General features: G+C 41.9%; 1 protein-coding gene across 1 annotated transcript in view; it reads left to right on the top strand.

Moving 5' to 3' along the window:
- SLC5A1 (solute carrier family 5 member 1) overlaps positions 1-19260 on the top strand; it is a 66771-nt gene that overhangs the window by 12247 nt on the left and 35264 nt on the right. Inside the window, exons 3-5 of the mRNA XM_001505283.3 lie at positions 16081-16185; positions 16922-16981; positions 18078-18182. Of these exons, the coding sequence (XP_001505333.2) occupies positions 16081-16185; positions 16922-16981; positions 18078-18182 (270 nt within the window). The remainder of the gene's footprint in view (positions 1-16080; positions 16186-16921; positions 16982-18077; positions 18183-19260) is intronic.

Below are 19260 nucleotides of genomic sequence, written 5' to 3'. Positions count from 1 at the left end.
AATTTGAATATGTTTAAGCTCAGATGATTTCCTAAGGGCTCCGCCTGGCCACATCATCACCTCTTCCTCAGTCTTGACTTATTTTTTATTTTTTTTACTTCTGAGTAATTATTGATACCTATTATCTTTCCTAAAATGTTCAAGGTACTCCTGAGGCGGTGCTCTGTTAAATCAGAAACACACAAAGAACAGATTACTTGCTTGCTAGCTTTGTTGTACTGTACTTTCCCAAGTGCTTTATACAGTGCTCTGCACATTGTAAATGCTCAATAAATATCATTGATGGTGATTCATTTAGAGAGATAATAGTAATGCAGAAAACAGTACGCATCTCATTTTGTCCTCACAACACCTCTCTGAGGTAGGGTGAACAGGTATCTAATCCTCGTTTTATACTGAGGAAATGAAGGCTCAGAGAGGTTAAGGACCTTGCCTGAGGTCACACAGCAGCCTGATAGCTGAGCTGAAAATAAGCTCATTGTGGCCAGGAAATGTGTCTGTTTATTGTACTCTCCCAAGTGCTTAGTACAGTGCTCTGTACACAGTAAACACTCAATAAATATGATTGACTGACTGATTGATTAGAGCCCAGTCTTCTGACTCAGAGGTTCATTCCCTTTTCTTAGGCTATATCCTTCCTCTATAAAATACCTTCTTACTTTATGTACCTAACAATCACATACACTGAGTGTATGCTTTTTGCCTGCTGTTGTTTTCGGGTTTGCCTGTATCCCTTTCAGCATTTTTAGTGTCTATTATCAGGTGACAGTCTTGTAAATATAGGTATTTTCCTGGGAAGTCTAATCCCAGAATATTTAAAGTCAATGTGCTAAAGCAGCATGGCCTAGTGATAGAGCAGGGCCTGGGAGCCAGAAGGATCTGGGCTCTAATCCTGGCTCCACCATTTATCTGCTGTGTGACCTTGGGCAAGTAACTTAACTTCTCTGTGCTTCAGTTACCTCATCTGTAAAATGGGGATTAAGAGAGTGAGCCTCATGTGGGACAGGGACTGTGTCCAACACGACTAGCTTGTATCTACTCCAGTGCTTAGTACAGTGCCTGGCACATACTAAGTGCTTAACAAAAACCATAAAAAACCAAAAAAACCCCACCTCCCATCCCTGCTCCAAAACTTGCTGTTTCTCACAGGCCATATCCCTCCTATTTTTCAGAACCAATTAATTCCCTCTGCTCTTCCAGTAACCCTTCTGTACTTAAATCACAACCACTTCCAATTCCGTGTAACACCACCTCCATCACTCCTAGGTACATGTGCTTTGTGCGTTTAGCCTTCCATGATTGAGTAGCTGATTGTAGAGTATAGATTACCCAAGTCCTAGACTCCTCCTGCTCAGTGCTACCGTTTGATGTAACTTGCACCTGAGGGAAGAAGAGAGGGCAAGAAAGAGAGATGGAACTCGAGCCCATCCATTTTATTATTAATTAGAAGCTTTGGTGAAAGGTTACGGGGATAGGAAGTGGAAAACCAATAATTCAAATGATAATTTTGGATTTTCTCTGTCCCTATCCCTTCAGTAACCAGATCCGGAAGAAATGAGTGAAGTTGCATGTTTTTATGCAATTTTGGTAATGAGAGCTAGGCTAGTTTATTTGGTGTTTCTAGCCTGTAAAATGGGTGTGGGCAGGGATTAGTCGCGCTTTATTGCTGAATAGTATCTTCCAAGCACTTAGTACAGTGCCCTGCACAGAGTAAGTGCTCAATAAATACAATTCAATGAATGAATGAGTACCTGTGTACAACTCTAATCCCCAGAGTCTGAGGCCACCTCCATTTCCTCTCATCCACCCTCATCGCTGTTCCAATCTTTTCGATAGCTGTACTATCCACATGACTGACAATATGTATGGGCCCATTTTCACATATTCATTGTTTATTCTTGTTTGTCTGTTTTATCCCTTAATTAGCCTGTAGGTTCCTCAAGGCCTGCGACTATTTTAGATGATGTCTAACTAAAGTCTGTAAGACTTTTAGAACCCCAAAGAATGCAGAGCATCATGACTTAACTCATTCCTGATGGTGAGATGATGATGATGATGATATACCTATTATGTTTTGGCAGAAGCTTAGACATTGATGCCTAAAGTGCTTCTTGTTCCCCAAATGCTGGGGAAAAAAAACCTGTGAATTCAGTAGTCCTGGCCAGTATGTACTGAATTCTTCTTTTTATGCTATTTGTAAGGAGTTATTGGTTCATCCTGATAAGTGAAATACCTCTATTATCCATTCTGAGAATGACCTCTTGCTGGATAAACAGATTTTGATTACTTTGTGGTTTGTGTCTATTTACAGAGTCTTAGAAATAGAATAAATGAGAATAAATTCAGAATAAATGAGCTACACTTTATCTCTCCTCCAGGTCTGGAATTGCTAGATCTAAAATTGATGGGGAAGGTCAGAGGTTAAACCTTAGTATCCCATATCTAAAGAAAGGAGTTAAGGGAATAGAAAAGTTAAAGAAGACAGACATATTGTGTCCAAGAAGGCAAAAGGAAACACTGAAATGATGATTTATTGTGGACTATTTAAAGGAACCATTTTGCATGTTAAATGGGATCAAATAAATGTTTTACCTGTTTTCCCCCTTGGGAGTACTCCCAGGAGAGTGGAAAAGGTGCACAGCCTCAGGGAATCTGATGTGAATTTAGGGTGATAGGTGCTTTCTCTGTACCCCAAAGGTCCATTTCTGGGGGCCCTAGCTATAGCCCCCCACAGCCTCCAAATAGAGCAAATAAAGACAGGGAAGTACATGCTGGAGAAAGTTGAGTTTCAGTGATCTGCCTTTCCCTGGCAATCTTCACATGTGCCTAGTGGAGGTCCTGACCTTAAGGCTCAGAGGGGTTCATCTGCTCAGGGCTGGGGATGGCTATTTTTGTGCATGTAGTTCAACTTTCTTCAACACACTCTATCCTGCCACCTTTCTCACCACTGACACCCAAGGTAATCAAAGATGTTGACAGAAATCAATCAATCAGTGGTATTTATTCAGTGCTTACTATGTGCAGAGCACTGTACTAAGCCCTTGGGAGATTACAATACCAAAGAATTAGCAGATACGGTCCTTGCCCATAAAAAGTTTACCGTCTAGAGGGGCAGACAGACAATATAAATAAATAATTTATAGTATATCATTTAAAGATATGTATAAGTGCTGCAGAGGAGCGAATATCAAATGTCCAAATGTCATAGATCCGAGAGCATAGATGACACAGAGGGAGAGGGAGCCAGGGAAAAGAGGATTTAATCATGGAAGGCCTCTTGGCAGGGGATAGAGTGGGTCTGGCGTATATGGAGTGGGAAAGGCCAAGCTATACTCCTTCCCAGTATGCGACTATCCGAGATGAGCTCCTTCCTTTGTGTAAGCACTATATGCTGCAGCTCTTAGCTGAGGGAAAAATTGGGGCCAGGAGTTAATGCTTTTGACTGCAGGGACTTGTGTCCTCCCTTATCTTTAACGCACGCACCTGTTGCTTCCATGGACCCACAAGAACCTCAGTGTTGTAGTGTCAGATTTCACCTTCAATTCTGCAAAGTGCTGATCTTCCTTCCATGTTGGGGCTGACTGCTCTTCCTTGTCCAGGCAGCTGTTTTATTACTAATATTGAGAGGTGAGTAGGAGTTTCAAAGCAAGTCTGCATATTTTCACCCAGTTTATTTATGAGCTTGTGCGACAGCCTTAGGAGTATTTTTTCCTTTCTTTTTCTAGGAAATTGAGTCACAGAGACATTCAGTGACTTGTTTCAGGCCTCGAACTATCTGAAACCACCAATAGAGTAGGGTTTTAAAACTCAAGATGGCTTTATGAGTTTCTGTCCTTCGCTCAGAATCCAGGGCATGAAAATCTATTCAAAGAGTCCTGGAATATTGCTTATGGGTTTCAAAAGAGGGAGGAACTGCTGAATAGAGAAGAGATTCCCATTACCATTCTGTTGTTTCTCAGTGCACACACACACTCTAAGATGATTCCACCCACCTACTCCCATCAGAGATCATAAATGAGTTAGCAATACCTTGATCAACAGCTACTGAAAGTTGTTGATACATCTCAAGGAATCGGTATAGACTACTGTTGTCCTTTATGTATATTTGAGAGATATGTAATTATGTCATCTATAGCTGTCCTGGTTTGCTAGTGATTCTGTCTTGCCATTTGGTGAGAAGTAACTTGAATGTGGCATCTGGGGGTAGAGGAGGATGGACAGCACTACATCTCCCTAGACCTTTCGTTTTTTCTGGAGCCGGATTCCACTCTTCCAGCACCCTGGGTTTAACAGTTTCCCAAAGGATATACTGGCTTCACGGACTCAGATTTCTGTTTCCTTGTCTACTGTGGCACGGTTGGCCGGTGTGCAGCCTCAGAAACAGAATTTGGTTACAGCATCTAGCTCTATATTGCCAATCTAGTCATTCATTTATTCAATCGCATTTATTGAGAGCTTTACTGTGTGCAGAACACCGTAATAAGCACTTGGGAAGATATAATATAAGCAGACACATTCCCTGCCCACAATGAGCTTACAGTCTAGAGGGGGAGACAGACATTAACATAAATAAAGACTTTGGATTGTGCGAACAGCTTCTCTGGTACAGACTGATATATTACCTTGGCTTTTTTTATTCAATCAGTCAGTAAATGAATCATACTTATTGAGTGCTTAATGTGTGCAGAGCACTTGCTAAGCACTTGGGAGAGTACATTGTAACAGAGTTGATTTACACGTTTTCTTAGACTTTCTATCAGCCTGGCTGATTTTGCAAAAGCAATTTATAATAATTTGCATTTTTTTTGGGTGTTTGCCTCTAAGGCTCAGTCATCCGAGTATAGCAATTACTGAGTGACTGTTTCTGTATTAAGTGTTGGGAGAGTACACTGCAACAGAGTTGGTAAACATGTTCTCTGCCCACAAGGAGCTTCCAGTTTAGAGAGGGAAACAGACATTAAAATAAATTACGGATATGTACACAAGTGCTGTGCAGCTGAGGATGAGGTGAATATTAAGTGGTTAAAGGATACAAATGCTAACCTTCTTGCTATAGCTCGTTCTCGTCTATCTAGCTGTTGACCTCTCGCCCACATCCTACCTCTGGCGTTGAGCATCCTTCCACCTCGTATTTAACAATTACTCTCTCCCACTTCAAAGCCTTACTGAAGGCACATCTCCTTCAAGAGGCCTTCCCCGACTAAGCCCTCCTTTCCTCTTCTCCTTCTCCATTCTGCATCATCCTGACTTGCTCCTTTCATTCATCCCCCTTCCCCACAACACTTACGTGCATATCAGTAATTCATTTATTTTAACGTCTGTCTCTCCCTCTAGACTGTAAGCTCATTGTAGACAGGGAATGTGTCTGTTTACTGTTCCATCATACTCTCCCAAACACCCAGTACAGTGCTCTGCACATAGTCAGTGCTCAATAAATATGATTGAATGAATGAATGAATACAAATCCAAATGCAAGTGTGACTCGGAAGTTAGAGGGAGTAGGGGAAATGACAGCTTATTCAGGGAAGGTCTTTTTCAAGAGATGTGATTTTAATAAGGCTTTGAAGGCAGGGAGAGTGGTGGTCTGTGAAATAGGAAGTGGGAGGGAGTTCCAGGGTGGAGAGAGGAAGTGGACAAGGGATCAGTGGTGAGAGATATGAAACCGAAGTAAAGAGAGAAGGTTGGAGTTAGAGGAATGAAGTGAGCAGACTAGGATGTAGCAGGAAAATAGAAAGGTAACATAGGAGGGAGAGAGCTGATTAAATGCCTTAAACCTGATGGTAAGAATTTTCTGTTTGTTGTGGAGGTAGAGCCAAGAAGACATCCATTTAAGCCATATTTTCCCCAACTCCCTTTCCCTTCTGCATCATCTCTGCACTTGGATCTGTACCCTCTGGGCATTTGTTATTCACCCCACCCTCAGCTCTATAACACTTGTATAAATATCTGGAAATTATTTATATTAATGTTAATAATATTAATGTCTGTCTCCCCCTCTAAACCATAAGCTCACTATAGGAAGGGAATATGTTTACCAACTCTGTTATATTTTTCTCTCTCAAGTGCTTAGAATATTGCAATTAGTAAGCTCTCGATAAATACCAGTGAGTGATTGATTGGGTGGGCAACCTCTGGAGGTTCACGAGGAGTGGGGAAACATGGATGGAACTTTTTATGAAAATGTTCTGGACCACAGAGAGAAGAATGGTCTGGAGTGGGGAACAGAAAGCAGAGAGATCATCGAGGAGGTGGATGCATGAGTCAGTGCAGGGTATGATAAGTGCTTGGATCGGCATAGGAGCAGTTTTGATGGAGAGGAAAGGGCGGATTTTAGTGATGATGTGAAGGATTTGGTGACCGATTGAATAAGGTAGGCTAAATGAGAGAGATGAGTCGAGAATAATGCCATGGCTACGGGTTTGTGAGACGGGGAGGATGATGGAGGTGCTATCTAGAGAGATGGGAAAATCACAGGGAGGACATGGTTTGTTTGGGTAGATGACAAATTCTGTTTTTGACATATAAAGTTTGAGATGTTGGTATGATATCCAAGTAGAGGTGTCTTGAGGGCAGAAGGAGGTGAGAAACTGCAGAGAAGTAGAAATGTGAATCATTAGCATAGAGATGGTAGTTGAAGCTTTGGGAGCAGATGAATTCTCTGGGGGAGAGGGTGTAGATGGAAAATATAAGGGAACCCAGAACTGAGCGTTGAGGGACTCCCACAGTGAAAGGTTGGGCGGAAGAAGAGGAGCTTGGGAAAGTGTCTGAGATCGAGCAGCCAGAGTGATAGGAGAAACTGGAGAGGACAGTGTCAGCAAAGTCAAGGTTAAATAGTATTTCCGTGACAAGGGCTTGGTCTACAGTGTTGAAGCCAGCTGAGAGATGGAGGAGGATTAGGTTGGAGTAGAGACCACTGGCCAGAATGGTATTCATTGAAAACATACTCTGTATCAAGCACTGTACTAAGCACGTGGGAAGCAGCATGGCCTAATGGAAAGAGCACTACCCTGGGAGTCAGAGGAGTTGAGTTCTAATCCTGACTCTGCTACTTGCCTGCTGTATGAACTTGGCAAATCACCTAACTTCTCTGTGCCTCAGTTTTGCCACCTGTAAAATGAGGATTCCATTCCTCCCTCCAGATGTGACCCCCATATGCGATAGAGGCTTTGTCCAACCTGATTATCTAGTATCTACCCCAGTGCTTAGTACGCTGCTTGGAACGTAGAAAGCACTTAACAAGTACCACAATAATAATAATTATTATTATTACTACAACACAAAAGAGTTGGTAGATACATTTCCTGTTCTCAAGGAACTTACAGTGTATGGGGGGAGGCAGACATTAAAATAAACTATGGATATGTTCAGAAGTGCTGTGGGGCTGAGGGTGAGATGAATCACATGCAAAATCGTGAAGCATTCCATATTTTTCCCAGACTAAACCCCACTTTTCCTCATCTCCCACTGCTTCTCATCTCCTTCTGCATCACCCTGACTTGCTCCCTTAGCTCTTCCCCCTTCTCTCCCCCCCTCAGCACTTATGTATATATCTGTAATTTTATTTATTTATATTGATGTCTGCTTACTTGTATTAATGTCCTGATGCCTGTTTATCTCTTCTGATGTCTGTCTCCCCCTCTCTAGACTGCGAGCTCATTAGGGGCAGGGATTTCCTCTCTTTATTGCTGTACTGTACTTTCTCAAGCACTTAGTACAGCACACAGTAAGCACTCAATAAAGATGATGAATTGAATACCAAGGGAACAGATCCAAATGTATGGGTGATGCAGGAGGGAGAGTGAGTAGGGGAAATGAGGGCTGAGTCAGGAAAGGTAACTTGGAGGAAATATGACAAGGGATCAGCAGTGAGATAGGTGAGATCCAAGCTCAGAGTGTAGGTTGGCATTATTCATTCATTCATTCAATCACATTGATTGAGCACTTACAGTGTGCACAGCACTGTACTAAGCACATGGGAGGGTGTAATACAACAATAAACAGACACATTCCCTGCCCACAACAAGAGCAACTGGGTTGTAGTAGAAAATCAGAAAAGTAAGGTAGGAGGGGGACAGCTGATTGAACTCTCTTGATTATCATTCCTAAAAAAGGAAAGAAAATAGTTGGCAAGGACATTGGGTTTGAATCTAATTGTATTTATCCCATCTTACTATTTAGATAGTAAGCTCCTCCAGGGCAGGGATGGTGCCATCTTCTTTCATTATAATTACTCACAATGTGTCACAGAGCCTAGAGAAGACCTTTGTGCCCACTTGTGCTCACTAAATACTGATTGACTGGTATTGCTGCCAGAAGATGATTTCCTGAGTAGTGGAGTTGACCGGTGCTTCTATATAAGTGGTGGATTTCTCCCCTTGGGAAAGGAGGAAGAAACAATCTCTGCCCATACTAAGCTCATGTTGAAGCTTTTTTTATTGAGGACTGGCATATTACTTAGCAGAGGGAATATTCTCCTCACCACATTCTCCAGATACTTCTCCATTAACAACAACAACAACAAAATCCCTGCCTGAGTTTGAGCCATTGAGGTTTCCTATTCAAGTTGATCTGTGGAGAAAAATACAGACTGCATCCTTGATTTTAACAGTTTAAGACTCAGATGCTCCCTGATGAGGCCCTCATTTCCTCTTTTGCCACTCCTGCATCGCCTTGATTCGCTCCTTTTATTCACTCCTCCCTCAGCCCCATAGCACTTACATATATAGCCATAATTTATTTATTTATATTAATGTCCATCTCCCCCACTAGACTGTCAACTCATTGTGGTCAGGGAATGCGTGTGTTATATTGTTATATTATACTCTCCCAACCACTGAATACATTGCTCTGCACATAGTAAGTGCTCAGTAAATTTGTTTGATTGCTTTTGCTTCATGGCATCGAAAATGGGGCCATTTAGCTGTGTAATCTAGGACCAAAATTAGCCGGCATGAATATGGTCATTCCAAAGAAAACACAGGATTAGAAACTCCAGGCAGGACCCAGTTGAGGGTTCTATGAAGGCCCCAGTGACCATGGTTGAATTAGATTCCCAAAAAAGATAGTGATCAAAGTCAGGGTTTAATTAATACCACAAATTGGAAAAGGTATAACAAAATAACCAAGGTTGAGGTTTACAAGGTAATCTTTAAAACCACTGAGATTCAAAACTGTAAGAGCCAAGCTTGAGGATCAGTTTGCCAGGATTCAGTTTAGTTTTAGAGAGTAGTATAGAGATGGAGAAGTAACTTTGCCACTTGGAGGAGAGGGCAGAGTTAAAGCAGACAAAGATGAGTTTTGAGGTGGGCGAGGTCAGCCTGATATCTGGATTTCCACCGGCAGCACTCTGCGGCTGATGCACAGAAGCGAAGGAAGCAGGCTGGAGGTGTTTCAAGGTTGTGGGTTAGTGGTATGAGACCGATGAAGGGATAGGGAAGTGAGTGAGTTGAGTTCAGTAGAGAGGGTGGTGTTGAGAGTGTCAATTTAGTTGTCAAGTGAAGGTAGTAGAAGGTAGATTTCTCTCTTTGATGCCAAACATCCTGGTTATGGATATACTTTCTAATATCCATAATTTTTCCCTTTAGTAATCCATCATGGGTAATAAAAATAATAATGATGGTATTTGTTAAGCGCCTACTATGTGCCAAACACTGTCCTAAGCACTGGAGTAGATACAAGGTAATCAGGTTATCCCATATGGGGCTCACAGTCTTAATCCCATTTTACAGATGAGGTAACTGAGGCATGAAGATGAAGTGACTTGCCCAAAGTCACAGAGCTGACAAGTGGCGGACCTGAGATTAGAACCCATGACCTCTGACTCCCAAGCCCGTGCTCTTTCCACTAAGCCATACTGCTTCTGGATCTCTTAACCATGAACTTATTCAACCTTTTTCTGAACTTTCTGATATTTTTCTATGGGGAAAATTTCCTGAGATAATGAATTCTTCCTAGTGTGTGAAACAGTTTTTCCTGTTGTTGGTTCAGAATCTAACACCTTTCAGGCCTCAATAATTGCTTCATGGTTTTGGTGTTGTATTCTGTCTTCTCTGCCCTCCCTTTGTGATTTTATAAATTTCAGTACTGTCCCTTCTCAACCTTCATCTTTTCACACTGGAGAGTCTTAATTTTCCGAGTATCTTGTTTGTTCCTGTCTATTGCCCCACCAGTTCTAATGGGGAATCCAATCTCATAGTGATTACTTTCCTAGGAACTGTTTGAAGTCCAGTGTTCCTTGCTTTATCCTTGCTGTATAGTAGAAGATGAAAGAGCAGATTTTATGAGAATTTGAGGTTAATCAAATTCAGTTAATCATTGCTGGTAATTGCAACTTTAATCTTCCACATTAGGTTCACTAATTCATTCGGAGGCAAAGGTGATGGTGGAAATATGATGTGTGTATCACACAAGCCAAAATGCCCAGGTGAAGTTTTGATAAATTTTCCCTTTTGGCCCAGAAACCTCCTCCCCACCTCCCCGCCCCTCACCCCCCCCCCCAAAATAAACCCAGCCTCTCTAGATTCTAAGCTCACTGTGGGCAGGGAAAGTGTCCGTTTGTAAAAGTGTCATATTGTACTCTCTCAAGTGCTTAGTACAGTGCTCTGCACACTGGAAGTGCTCGATAAATACAATCAAATGAATAGTTAGAGATGCAGAAACTGCTGTATTTCTTGAGTGAGTTTTCTTTCACGAATTCAGTAGTATCTATTGAGCACCTACTGTATGCAGAACACTATACTAGGAGCTCAGAAGAGTACAATTAAGGTAAAAGACACTGACCCTAGCCTCAGTAAGTTTACATTCCTTCCAGAGTAGTCAAGCAACCATATATTATGTACTTATAGTTGGAACAGGAGAAATAATAAATGAAAACTTTTCAAAATGGAACTTCTTATCTTCCCTCCTAAGCGTAGCTCTCCTCCTCCCACTTTTTCCATCTCCACTGACAATACCCCCAAGCCCACACAGCTGTGGAATCATCCTCATTTTCTCACTGTGGTTCTGTTCTTCTATCTAATCTACTACTATCATCTGCCATTTTTACTCAAGAGCATCTTGTGAATGCTTTGGAGTAAGCGCCTAATACAGTGCTCTGCACACAGTGAAGCACTCAAAGATTCCACTGATTGATTGATTGGGAATTTACTACTTCCTCTTCTCCATCCAGTCCCTACCCCGGACCAAGCGATTATCGTTATCATAGTTGAACTACTGCGGGGGTGACCAAATTCTGCCTCTCAAGCCTCATGTGATGACTCTTTGCTTGCTGTGCATCTGGCTTCCATGTGCTCTGGCATTTAGAGAAGCAGTGTCATAGCGGAAAGAGCACAGGCTTGGGAGTCAGAGGTCATGGGTTCTAATCCCAGCTCCACCACTTATCAGTTGTGTGACTTTGGGCAAGTCACTTAACTTCTCTGTGCCTCAGTTCCCTCATCTGTAAAATGGGGATTAAGACTGTGAGCCCTATGTGGGGCAACTTGACTATCTTGTATCTACCCCAGTGCTCAGAACAGTGCTTGGCACATAGTAAGCACTTAACAAATACCATCATCATTTCGCATTTGGCCACCACAGCAGCAGGCTGAAGTGTGCTGCTGCTTCAGCCACTTCAGCGGTAGTGATTTCCCATTTCCCCACACTCCGGCCTCTGCCCTAGCCATACTCAGTGCTGCCACTTACCACCATTTCTCCCTTTCCTTCCTCACTTAGGCTGCTTGCTCACCATTCTGGTTATAGTAATTTTTTTTTTTTGCCTGAGGCTCTTGGTATGTACTTGGTTTGTGGATCATGAGACTTGGCAACTCCTGGAATACTGTACTGGCTTCCTCTCTGGTCTTCCTGCCTCCAGCCTCCTCATCCTTAGGGTTCTGGATAATTTTTCTGCAGAGTCACTCAACATATGTCTCTCCTCCTTTCAAAGCCTAGTTGGGAGCCACTCTCCCCTCGCATCAAGCAAAGACTCCTTACTATTGGCTTCTAGGTTCTCTGCCAGCCCTTTCCACTTTACTTTTAGTCTCTCCTCTCCCATTATCCCCTGCTCTTCACTCTTCATTCCTCCCAAGCCTATCTCCTGGCTTGTACCCCGTTTCCTTCTTACACACCCCCAACTCCTTGCTCATGTTATCTTCAAGGCCTGGAACTCTCTTCCCCCGACTAATCCATTAAAACTTTACCCTCCCCACCTTCAAAATCTTACTAAAATCCTTCCTCCTCTAATAAGCCTCCCCCAACTAACTCTTAGCATTTACTTATTTTTGCCCATCCTCAGCATTTGAACATATATGTGTGTAAAATTGAACATTCAATTTTATTTATTCTGATCACATTGCTTATGAATATTTCTATGTCTTCTGCCCCATTAGAAAATAAGCTCCTTGTGGGCAGGGAAAACATATTATGCTGCTGTTCTACTTCCCAAATAGTTCAGTGGATTGCATTAGTAAGCACACAGTAAAAAGTTTCAATACAACTAACAGTATGGGGAAATTAATAAATGTATGAACAAATCAATGGAATTCATAAATCAATATAAACATCAATGCTAAGCATATTTTTAGGGTGACATGACCAGAGGCAGTGGAAATTAGTTGTGGAATGCCTTCTGGAGGAGAAAAGTTTTCAGGAGGGCTTTGAAGATAGGTAGGGATGTGGCTGGAAGATTTGAAGAGGGAAGAATTCCAGGTAGGAGGAGGGAGGACTCAAAAATAAGGTACAACTTAGAAGTTTAGGAGAGCTGAAGAATGCGAGCTGGGGTGTAGCGGATGAAGAAAGTGCATATGTAAGAGGAAGGGAGTAAGTGGAAAGCCTAAACCTCCTTACCATTGCCTTGAAAGCATTCAATCAGCTTTCCCTCTCCTTCCTTACCTCACTGCCTTCCTACTACAACCCGGCCTGCATGCTTGACTCCTCTAATATCAACCTACTCACTGTTCTTAGATCTCATCTATCTCACTGCGAATCTCTCACCCAAGTCCTGCCTCTGGCCTGGAAGATCCTCTCTCTTCTTATCCGACAGACGATCACTCTCCTCACCTTCAAAACCTTGTTAAAAGCACATCTCCTTCAAGAGGCCTTCCCTGACTAAGCCCTTAAGTCCACTTCTCCCTTCTGTTTGCCCTTCCACTTGGATTTACACCCTTTATTCACCCCTCCCTCAGTCCCAAAGCACTTATGTATCCACAATTTATGTCAATTTATATCAGTGTCTGTCTCCCCCTCTTGACCATAAGCTTACTATGGACGGGGAACATGTCTATCAATTCTGTTGCATTGTACTCACCCAAGCATTTAGTAGAGGGCTCCGCACACGATAAGCGCTCAATAAATATGCTAATAATAATGATAAATTACAATGATAATAATGATGATGATAAAAATGTATTAGCTAAGCACTGTACTGGGGCAGATTCCAGATAACCAGGTTGGACTCAGTCCCCATTCTACATGGAGCTCACAGTCTTAATCCCCATTTTACAGATGATATGACTGAGGCACAGAGAAGCTGTGACTTGCCTAAGGTCACACAGCAGACAAGTGGTAGAGCCAAAATTAGAACCCAGGTCCTTCAGACCTCCCAGGCCGGTGCTCTAGCCACTAGGCCACACTGATTGATTGACTCCACTGCTCTGAAACCTGTTTAATCCAGACAGAAATGGGCAGGCACTGAGGTTTTTCACCATCATTAATATCCCATCCTCAGGATTATCATCATCATCATCACCACCACCACCATCAAATATCAGTAAATATTGAATGCCTACTATGTGTTTAACACTAGGATGGGGGTTTCCCGATTCTCTCAGTTAGTCAATAATTTATTTTGGATGCTCATAGGGCATAGTACTAGGTTTGCTGTGGAAATTACAGAGAAATAAGACAAAAACCTTTGAGGGATCACAATTCAGTGTGTTTTTTGCCCACCTCATTTCCTGCTCCAATCACAGGCTGTGAAACCAAGTGGAGTATTTAGGATCAGTGTGGGAGGCCAATATAAAACAACTATGTCACGAAACCTCATCTTGTTACCTTTTATTGTAAGATGAGGCAGCCATTTTGATTATCCCCTTAGTTTTCTCCTGGTATTTTCACATCAGGATGGATGATGACTGATAGGGTTAAGAGGTTGCATATGGAAATGATTTCTCTTTGATGGGTCTGGGTCTTTCAAAAGGGGAATCTACAGTCTGATATTATTTTATGGAAAAGGGGAAAGAAATTTGAGAGTCACAGGGCATGGCTCCGCAAAGAAATCCTGGGACATCATGGCCAAAGGATTGGACTGGGATTCAAGAGATCCACGTTTTAGCCAAGGCAAGGTTTCATTAAGAAGGCATGGACAACTAATTAACCCCAGTTTCTTAATTTGCCATAATGGGGATAATAATGCCTAGTCACTATTTATCTGAGTAACTAGTGAGTGAATGAGTTACTGCTCAGTTATTAAACTACTTTAAGCTCTTCAGAACAGAGACACTAGTTTTTTTATAGTATTTAAGTGCTTACTATGTGCCATGCACTGTACTAAGCACTGGGGTAGATACAAAATAATTAGTTTCAACAAAGTTCCTGTCCCATATGGGGTTCGCAGTCTTAATCTCCATTTTACAGACAAAGGAACTGAGGCCCAGAGAAGTTAAGTGATTTGTCCAAGGTCACACAGCAGTCTAGTGGCAGAGCAGAGATTAGAACCCAGGTCCTTCTGACTCCCAGGTCTGTGCTCTAATCCACTAGGTGATGCTGCTTGTAAATCAGAGGATTCTGGGGAGCTGTAATTCAGAAATTAACTGTGTTAATAAAAATCACCATGCTGACTTGGATAGGTCTTTACCCTTCAGCCTCTTCTTAATGGCCCAAAAGGACTAACTCAGCCCCAAACTATTGAACGTGGTAAGGAGCAAGGGGCAATTGGTAGTATGTTCTAGAAGAGCTCATTGAAAAGATTTGTGATTGATATAATCATTCTGCTGTTCTTCTTATACCATTCAGTGAGACTCTTGTCTTTCTCTTTTATGGGTACCATTGAATCTTTCAGTGGTCCATTGTGGAAGATGAGTGAGAAAGAGTTGGAAGAATTAGGTTTTGAATAATAGAATCCTAGGATTGAAAGGTTTTCAAAAGGTTATTGATATTAACCCCTTACTTCCAGACAGGACTGCACACAAACCACCCCAGATACTTTTCCTTTAAAAAGTCCAAGAGAGGAGATTTGACAGCTTCTTTTGAAAAAGCTTATTGCCCACTGTGTCCCAGTGGGAACCTGACTGGAAGGGATGAGAGAATATGAAGGTGTTTGGTTTTTTTTATAGTATTTGTTAAGTTCTTACCATGTGCCAGGCACTGTTCTAAGCACTGGGGTAGGTACAAGGTAATCAGATTCGACACAGTCCACATCTCACGTGGAACTTGACAAACCACTAGCATCCTACCCAGGCTCTCATTTTTAAAGTCTAAAGTTCAAGGCTTGTCCATTGTCTTGGCCAAGAAACTGAATCATCCACACCATATTTTCCCGATTGTGTCCTGAGCTTGCTATGGGCCTAGGAGTAACAGTGCAATCACAAGTCCTAATAATGTTTGTATTTGTTAAGCGCTTACTATGTGCAGAGCACTGTTCTAAGCGCTGGGGTAGATACAGGGTAATCAGGTTGTCCCATGTAAGGCTCACAGTTAATCCCCATTTTACAGATGAGGTAACTGAGGCCCAGAGAAGTGAAGTGACTTGCCCACAGTCACACAGCTGACAAGTGGCAGAGCCAGGAGTCAAACCCATGACCTCTGACTCCGAAGCCCAGGCTCTTTCCACTGAGCCACGCTGCTTCCCAGTGCAATCACAAGTCATGAGGACCCACCCCATAACCCTTAGCAACACCCCCTAATTTTGCTTTTCTTCTTCTCAACTCTTTCCACCTCTTCTAAAAGTCTCTGAAACAAGATTAAGGTTTGGAACAGGTATTTTCAGTGAGTCCCAGACCTCTCAAAAATGGGCAAGAGAGCATCCTCAGTGGGAAACTCAACATGAGCGTATCTTGAAGAAAATTGTTGGCTAGTGATTCTCATCTTATTTCATCTTTTTCTTTCCAGATTGGAGCATCTCTCTTCGCCAGTAACATTGGCAGTGGCCACTTTGTGGGGCTGGCCGGCACAGGGGCAGCTGCTGGTATTGCCACTGGAGGCTTTGAATGGAACGTAAGTGATGGTTTTCCTTTCCTAACCTCCTCTGGCTTCCAGAGAGCAACATCTTCTTTTCTAGCAAACTTTACGGCTCCTGTACAAGTAAAATTTTCTAGCCTGCGGTATGGGTAAGGGGTTCACATTTAATAGGTGAGGTGATGTAGTGGATAGAGCACAGACCTGGGAGTCAGAAGGTCGTGGGTTCTAATCTCCGCTCTGCCACTTGTCTGCTGTGTGAAATCACTCCACTTCTCTTTACCTCAGTGACCTAATCTGTAAAATGAGGATTGAGACCGTGAGTCCCATGTATGACAGGGACTGTGTCCAATCCAATTTACGTGAACCCACCCCAGCACTTAGTACACTGCTTGGCACATATTAAATGCTTAACAAACACTATTATTATTATAATAAATAGCACAGTGGGAAGGGGGAGGGTCTTTAGGAGGTGGGGCCAAAGAGGACAGGAAATTATATTTTAAAAGCCAAACACTGAAAATGTTTAGAGGTTCTGTAACTGAATCTGATAGAAAGAAAAAAGAAAGAGATAAAAAAACAAAGGGAGAGAGAGAGAGCAGGTGATTTTGCTGGATCCAGTCAGTGGTATTTATTGAGTGTTTACTCTGTGCAGAGTACTGTACTAAGTGCTTGAGAATGTACAGCACAATGGAATTAGCAGATCCCACCAGAAGGGCAGGAATGGAAAACCAGAATGAAGGTATGATTGAATTCTAACTCTTCTTGGTTTCAGGCCCTAGTACTGGTTGTTATCCTGGGTTGGGTGTTTGTTCCTATCTACATCAAGGCTGGGGTAAGTATCAGCACTCATAAACTGGGACTATTGGGCTAAGAGTAGGTTTTGAAGAGAAGTTTCCTCTAGAAAATTAATTTGTAGTCTGAATTTACACAGAACAAGCCAAGTTTTAAGAATCACCACTTCAGGAATGATTGTTCCATGCAATGAGGACCGATGTTTTTGGAGATGACCCAGAACTTCCAAAATCAGCACTCTCAAGCCTTTCCACCTACAACTCTCCCCCAGTCTCAGTGCTGGCTCAAGGGCTTCAGGGCCAATTCTAGAATTTAGGTAGGATAGTGCAGGGGTGAGGATATGTACAGAGTCATACATCTCTTTAGGCACAAACTATCTGTCAGAGGGATTCTCTGCCCAAGTATGATTCTTGCGTAAGGAATGCAATATCATAGAAAAAATACCTGTCAATAGGACCTCTGTCTAATGTTTTTAGGTGCTACTGTGCTGATTTGCAACAAAAAGTAGTCATATCAAATCTCAATTTTAGTTGATTAATGTCAGGTACAGTAGCTCCCTTTAAAGTGAAGAAGGAATGCAGGGCAGTTTTTTAGTCTGCTGTTAGTTTTTATCCCAGGCAGACCCAGTTAATTATTCCTTTTCTTGCTCTCTAGATATCAAACTTTCTTTTATGTGACTTTAATGGCTGGAAGAATAAACTGTTCTAGATGAATGGCAGAGATAGCTTAATTTCTGATCTCTGACTCCAGGATCCCAAAATGATCACCCATGGTATCTACATTAAACTTTAGCCACTGTGCCAAATCATTATTGGTAATTCTGATCAGATGATAAGATATCAGACACCTGACTGGGCCTGTGTCTTGCAAGGCAGTAAAACCTCATAATGGCTATAAACATGCCATGACTCCTGCTTTTCCTTTCAGAGACCAATGGCAAACTATATATCCTCTTGTTGCATTCCTGGGTCCCTGTGTAATACTCCAGGGATGGCAGCAATATTGATTCAAATTGCTCCATCCATGTAGCTTTGGGGTCTCTGACCTCAAGACTTTTATTCACTCTTGGTTTTCCTGGGATTTCCGCCTCTCAGGATGAATTCTTCAGTAATAACTTCTATTTTCTTGCTATTTAGGTGGTGACAATGCCAGAATACTTGAAGAAGCGATTTGGAGGTCAGCGGATTCAGATCTATCTGTCAGTTCTCTCTCTGCTCCTCTACATCTTCACCAAGATTTCAGTGAGTTCAGGTTTCCCATTTCATTCATTTAACATTTCTGGAATGTCACAGGGTGCAGGTCACTGGGTATTAGATTGTTAATTCCCAAACACCATGAAAGGGAGCATAGACAGGCATATGAAGCAACATAGGCTAATGAAAAGAGGCTGGCCTGTGAGACAGGAAATCTGGGTTCTAATCATTGCTCTGTCACAGACTCTCTCTGTCTTTTGGCAAGTCATTTGATCTCTCCCCATTTTTCCCATTTTTCCCCATTTTATGAGCTGCTTCACACTTTCAGAGGGTTGCGGTGAGTGTAAAATTAGTTTTATCCTCTGAATATTAGGGGTCTCCCACTTTTTGGATGTTTTTGAGGGAGAATAAAATTTTAGATTTTGATATCAGTGGTCAAAGGGAATGACCCAGCCCAACAGTTACCTGTGCAACCCTGAATGAGCCGTGGCATTTTTTTTTCAATTTTTTTCTCAATTTAAAAACAAGGTTAATGGGGCCTTTTTCACAATAAACATTCTTTGAGACCCTCTGGTGAAAATACAAACTGTTGTTTGAGGAATAAAGTGAGTATGATAACTCTGTATGGATTCTTTACATTCCATCATCACAGATGATCCATTAGTAATCAAAGAAAATGATAAAATATTGCTATGGTCAGGGAACATCTCTACCAATTCAGTTGTATTTTACTCTCCCAAGCTCTTAATACAGTGCTGTGCACATAGGAAGCCTTCAATAAATGCCATTGATTGATTGATAATATAGGTGGTGAGAAATCAGGAGTAGAATGAATTGAAGAAAAGAAGTCACAGTAATTAAAATGGCAGCACAAAAACAAAAAATAATATTTTATTTTAGTAAAGGATGCCATACTCATACATGCATTTTTACTTGATTACATTTTTTTTGTTCAAGGGTAGGGTATAGCAATATGTTGTGCAGGTTGCAGTCAAACAGAGGGAGGGGGGGCAAAAATCTTGGGACCATTCAGGGAATTACCTAGACTTTCCAGGCACTTTCTTCTCTACCAAGTTAATAACTTCATTTATGCCCATCATCATCCTTACTATATTAAGTATACTAC

The sequence above is a fragment of the Ornithorhynchus anatinus genome, chromosome 2, assembly GCF_004115215.2.
Source record: "Ornithorhynchus anatinus isolate Pmale09 chromosome 2, mOrnAna1.pri.v4, whole genome shotgun sequence".
Taxonomy (NCBI): Eukaryota; Metazoa; Chordata; class Mammalia; order Monotremata; family Ornithorhynchidae; genus Ornithorhynchus; species Ornithorhynchus anatinus.
This window is presented reverse-complemented; position numbering and strand designations above follow the sequence as displayed.